Source organism: Streptopelia decaocto (assembly GCF_964273445.1).
Source record: "Streptopelia decaocto genome assembly, chromosome: Z".
NCBI lineage: Eukaryota > Metazoa > Chordata > Aves > Columbiformes > Columbidae > Streptopelia > Streptopelia decaocto.
Genome location: NC_138657.1, coordinates 6137468 through 6141814, shown reverse-complemented (window position 1 = coordinate 6141814; position 4347 = coordinate 6137468). Strand labels below are relative to the sequence as shown.

At 55.5% G+C, this 4347-nt stretch overlaps 1 protein-coding gene across 1 annotated transcript; it reads right to left on the bottom strand.

Moving 5' to 3' along the window:
* Positions 1 to 1412: 1412 nt before the first annotated feature.
* LOC309451466 (inositol 1,4,5-trisphosphate receptor-interacting protein-like 1) lies at positions 1413 to 3224 on the bottom strand (the record flags this gene model as incomplete). The annotated part of the gene is made up of 2 exons (XM_082075146.1): positions 1413 to 2626; positions 2888 to 3224. 2 exons carry the CDS (start codon positions 3222 to 3224, stop codon positions 1413 to 1415), a joined length of 1551 nt encoding a protein of 516 aa, XP_081931272.1.
* Positions 3225 to 4347: the final 1123 nt, after the last annotated feature.

Genomic DNA, 4347 nt, shown 5'->3' with positions numbered 1-4347 from the left:
CACCATAGTGGGGGGGTAAGAGTGACTGCAAGTGTAACTAATCGTAGCCTGTACTTGCTGCATGGCCTTTTGGGTATAGAGTATAGAAAGGTTGGAAAAACGTGGTCTGGCGGACATTGATATTCAGTGTTGTTAAGAGTTTATGAAAGGGTATTGCCCTGCCGGCAATTTTGCATTCTCCACATCGTCTTACGACAAGGGGTGATACAGGGTGACATTTACTCAGAGTGTCCTCAGGGATATGCACATGCTCAGCACATTCTCCACCAGATGTTTCCTCATCCAGGCATGCTGCAGCTCCACATGGTTGCAGGGGTCTCTTGCCAGCACCTGCTCCACGATGCTCAGATCGAGGTGGAAGGCATGGCCAAGGGCAGGATGCAGGGGCACAAGCAGGAGGTAGACAGCATGGTTCCCATGAGGATTCCAGCCTTCAAAAGTGCTGCGCGCCTCAATGACTGGCTGCAGTGTGAGGAAGAAACTATTGAAGAAGAGCAATCTGAAAACATGAGGGAAGTCACCGCTACTTCCTCTGCCACCTGGCACTTGCTGGCCATGTTCCGCACTGGATACTGAATGTGCTTTTGAGGAACCATGCTCAAATGACTATCATCACAGGGATCTTCTACACTTTCCTCTTCCTCGTGTTGCTCAACCCTGTCTCCTCTTCCGTTTCCTGCGCTGTGTGGCTGCTGGATCTCTCCTCCTCATTAATACCGACACAGGCACAGCTCCTTTTCTCTAGTCGCCAGCAGAGCCCAAAGAGCAGGACAAAGACTAGACCTGCCACTGCTGCAAGGCAGAAAAGCACAGTGCTCCCAAGGCCACGCCACTCTGCTCCTGCGTCCTCTGCTCCCTCTGCTGCACTGGATGGACCACCTTCCGGAGGCTGATGAGTTATTCTCATTGCCCTGATGAGGAAGAATGGACGCAAGGAGGAGCCTGATTTACAGAATCAGAGAGACCACAGCCCATCCCATCAGGTCTTCTGCACAACGCTCCCTGACTCTGTGGCAGCTGAGCAGTCAGCACCTTATGCCCACGATCCCCACAAAAGTGATGCAAGCGCTCACAACACAACCTTTATTCAAACACAACACTTATGGGCAGCTTTGCTCATGGTAAAGCTCCCAGAAGGAATGGAATGGACGCTGTTGAAGAGAGAGAGAGGGCAGTTGCTGTCCGGGTGGTAATGGAGTCCCTGTCACAAGACTCCTCGTGATGGCCTCTTCAGCTGCATCGTGTCCCACTCCCCAGGATGCGCTTTTGCTGGGCAGGAAAGGTGTGGCACCCTTTCCTTTCCTTCCCTTTCCGTGCCCTGCATTCTCCCCTCTTTCTTCTTCCTGGAAGACACGGTCGTCTGCCAGCAGCTGTGACCTGCGCAGACACAGCTCTGTGCAGGATGGCTTCTTTCAGCGTCCGTCGAGAAGCATCCTATGAACCCGACTACGCAGCTCCTCAAACTCGAGCTTTGCGTGCTCAGAGGCGTAAGGATTCTGCGTCAGGTGCTGGAAGAGGTTGAAGGGTTCAGCCATTCGCAATTCCAGGGGCAAGATGATCTCCTCAGGCACATTCTCATTGCCAATGAAGAAGTGGTTCAGGCGTCTCTCGTACAGACATCTCTGCAGGTAGAGCAGGATGTCGTTCAGCCATTCCCAGAAATACCTCCTGTGCCAGGGTGACAGCGGCATGGTGGTCAGCACGTGCATCATAACTGTCTTCAGCGTATAGGTGGAAAAGTCTCTGCCCAGCAGGCAGCGGACGCAGAGCTGCAGGCACCTGAGGTAGCAGGTGTCAGGATGTGCCTTTCTGGCAATATACCTGAAGAACTTCATCTCTGCCACAGCATAGGTCTCTGGCCACATCGTGCTGGGAGTGTAGGCAGCCTCTGTATACTGGCTGCTCACAAAGATGTCCGAGTCGCCTTCTTGCACCCCAAATATCAACTCAAATAAAATCCTTTTCCCCCGGCGATTTGTCACACAGAATTTGCAGGAGCGGTCAGAGGGCAGCACTGTTAGGCGGCGTATGGCTGAAAGAGGCAGAGCCCTCCAGGAACGTCTCACGAACATCTGGAAATAGCGCGCAGTTTTCTGCACATCTAGGTAGGAGGCAGTGCAGAGGTCGTCTAGGATGCTGAAGCCTGCATTCCTCCCGTGCTCTTCCTCGGGGTGGTGGAGGAAGCAACGTGCCTCTCCTGCCGGCTGCTCCATCTCACAGGTACACACCAACTCCACACGGATGCGGAAGTTCCTCATTGGCCACACGCGGCCCGGCTCCAGGTGGAAGATGTGTCCACGGGGAGGCTTCAGGGGCAAAATCAGGCGGTAGGTGACGTCTTCCTCACGGGGACTCCAACCTTCAAAGGCACTGCCCACCTCGATGGCTTTTTCCAGCACTGGGAAACAGGTATTTGAGAAGATATACTGGTAGACACGGATGAAGATTTCCATAAAGCTCGTCACAAACTTGCAATCTCTGTCCAGGTGCCGAACTGGCCACGGCATGTCCTCCTCAAAAAACCTTCCCAGGTCATTTGCATTATCATTCGCTTCTTCCGCTTCATCTTCATCATCATTCTCTTCATCATCTCCATCTTCCTCTTCACCATCATCCTCTTCTTCATCTTCATTTTCATCATCATTCTCATCTTCATCTTCATTCTCATCATCATTCTCTCCTTCATCTTCATTTGCATCGTCGTTGTCTTCGTCAGGTTCATTGGCATCATCACGCTCTTCTTGAGCTTCGTTTGCATCATCATTGCCTTCTTCGTCTTCATTTGCATCACCATTCTCTTCAGCTTCATTTGCATGATCACTTGCTTCTTCAGCTTCATTTGCGTCCTCATTCTCTCCTTCCTGTTTCTTCTTCTCCGCCTTTTTACCAGAGCTCTCCTCTTCTGTCTCTGGCTCACGGCTCCGTTTCCTGAGACACCAGCAGAGCACAAAGAGCACGACCAGGAGTGCAGCAAGGGCCCAGCACAGCCAGTGTTGCAAGGCAGAGAGGAGCAGGGGTGCCCAGGCAAAGCCACTCTGCTCCTGGATCCTCTGCTCGCGGCTCCTCTCCTCTATCTCCTGCCACAGCCGAGTCATCTCCCGTTTCAGCATCTGCGCACGCTGCTCCATGCGCTCGTGCGTCTCCTCATCCAGGTCATAGCCCACCAACTGCACGTTGAGGGTAAGAATTTGAAAAAGCCCGACGAAAATGTCCAAGAGAGCCATGTCCTGCAGGAGAAGGGAGAGAAGGGGCTCAGTGGGGCTGGGCGGCAGGGAGGGGGCAGGTGAAGGGGGAGCGGGGCTGGGGGCCGCAAGGAGCTGGGGGCAGGTAGGAACGGGGCCGAGGCAGCTGGGAGGCAGCAAGGGCTGCCCCGGCCCGGTGGCGGTGGCTCCGTGCCCTGGCCAAGGTGCTCCCGCGAGCGGCCGGGCCCTCCATGCAGGGTGAGAACCCACCCCCGGGGGCCGCGTTTCTGCCCCGGCCCCGTCCAGCCCGGCCTCCCCCCGCCTGCGCACTCACCGCTGGACCAAGCCGGACTGAGGCAGCGCTGCTGCTGGCGCCCCTGATAACCGCCCCGTGGGGACTGGTCCCCTGTGATGTCACAGGCGCCAGAGCGCGTCACAGGCACGCCCGCCGGCCCTGCCCGTCCGGACCACCCTGGCCCAGCCACTCGCAGCTGCCCCTGGCAGCCAAACACCAACCCTGACAATGCACAGAGCCAGCGAGCCGGACAGCACTCCCAGGGTTCTGTTTACCAAGCAGACGGAAGCCCCCCAGACCCTTCCCAAGTATAAAACTGGGTGATGTGACCCATGGATGCTTTGCTCCCTGACATCCTATCCCGTGAGATGGGATCAGCTCCCTTGCTGCTGACCGCTGCTCTGGTGGTCATGGATGGGCCCTTGGGCCCTTCATGACACTCCGGGATGGGCGATGGTGGAAATTGTGACTGGGAGATGGGGCCTCTCCGTGGCAGGATCTCTCTTCCTGCTGTGCCACTGAGAGAGGACGTTGCTTCCAAAGAGACAATTCCTACGGGTGATGAGGGGTTGCAGGTGGAGTTTTCCCAGTGGGCAGCTCCCACTGCCGATAGAGCACTGGTTTCTCCACGTCCGGCATGTTCAGTTCTGCGGTACCAGCTCCCCAGAGTGTGTCTGGGATCAGCAGATTCTCCACCTGGACCCCAGTGAACACACGGAGACACATCAGCGGTGTCTCTCTCTTGGTCCCACTGCAGGTGGAGGTGCCAAGGAGTTTCTTTTCCCATGTGAAATTGCTACCACAGTTGTGAGAGTGTGAGGGGAAAGTAGGGAAAAAAATCAGAAGTTTCTTAATGCTTCCCATGGCAGG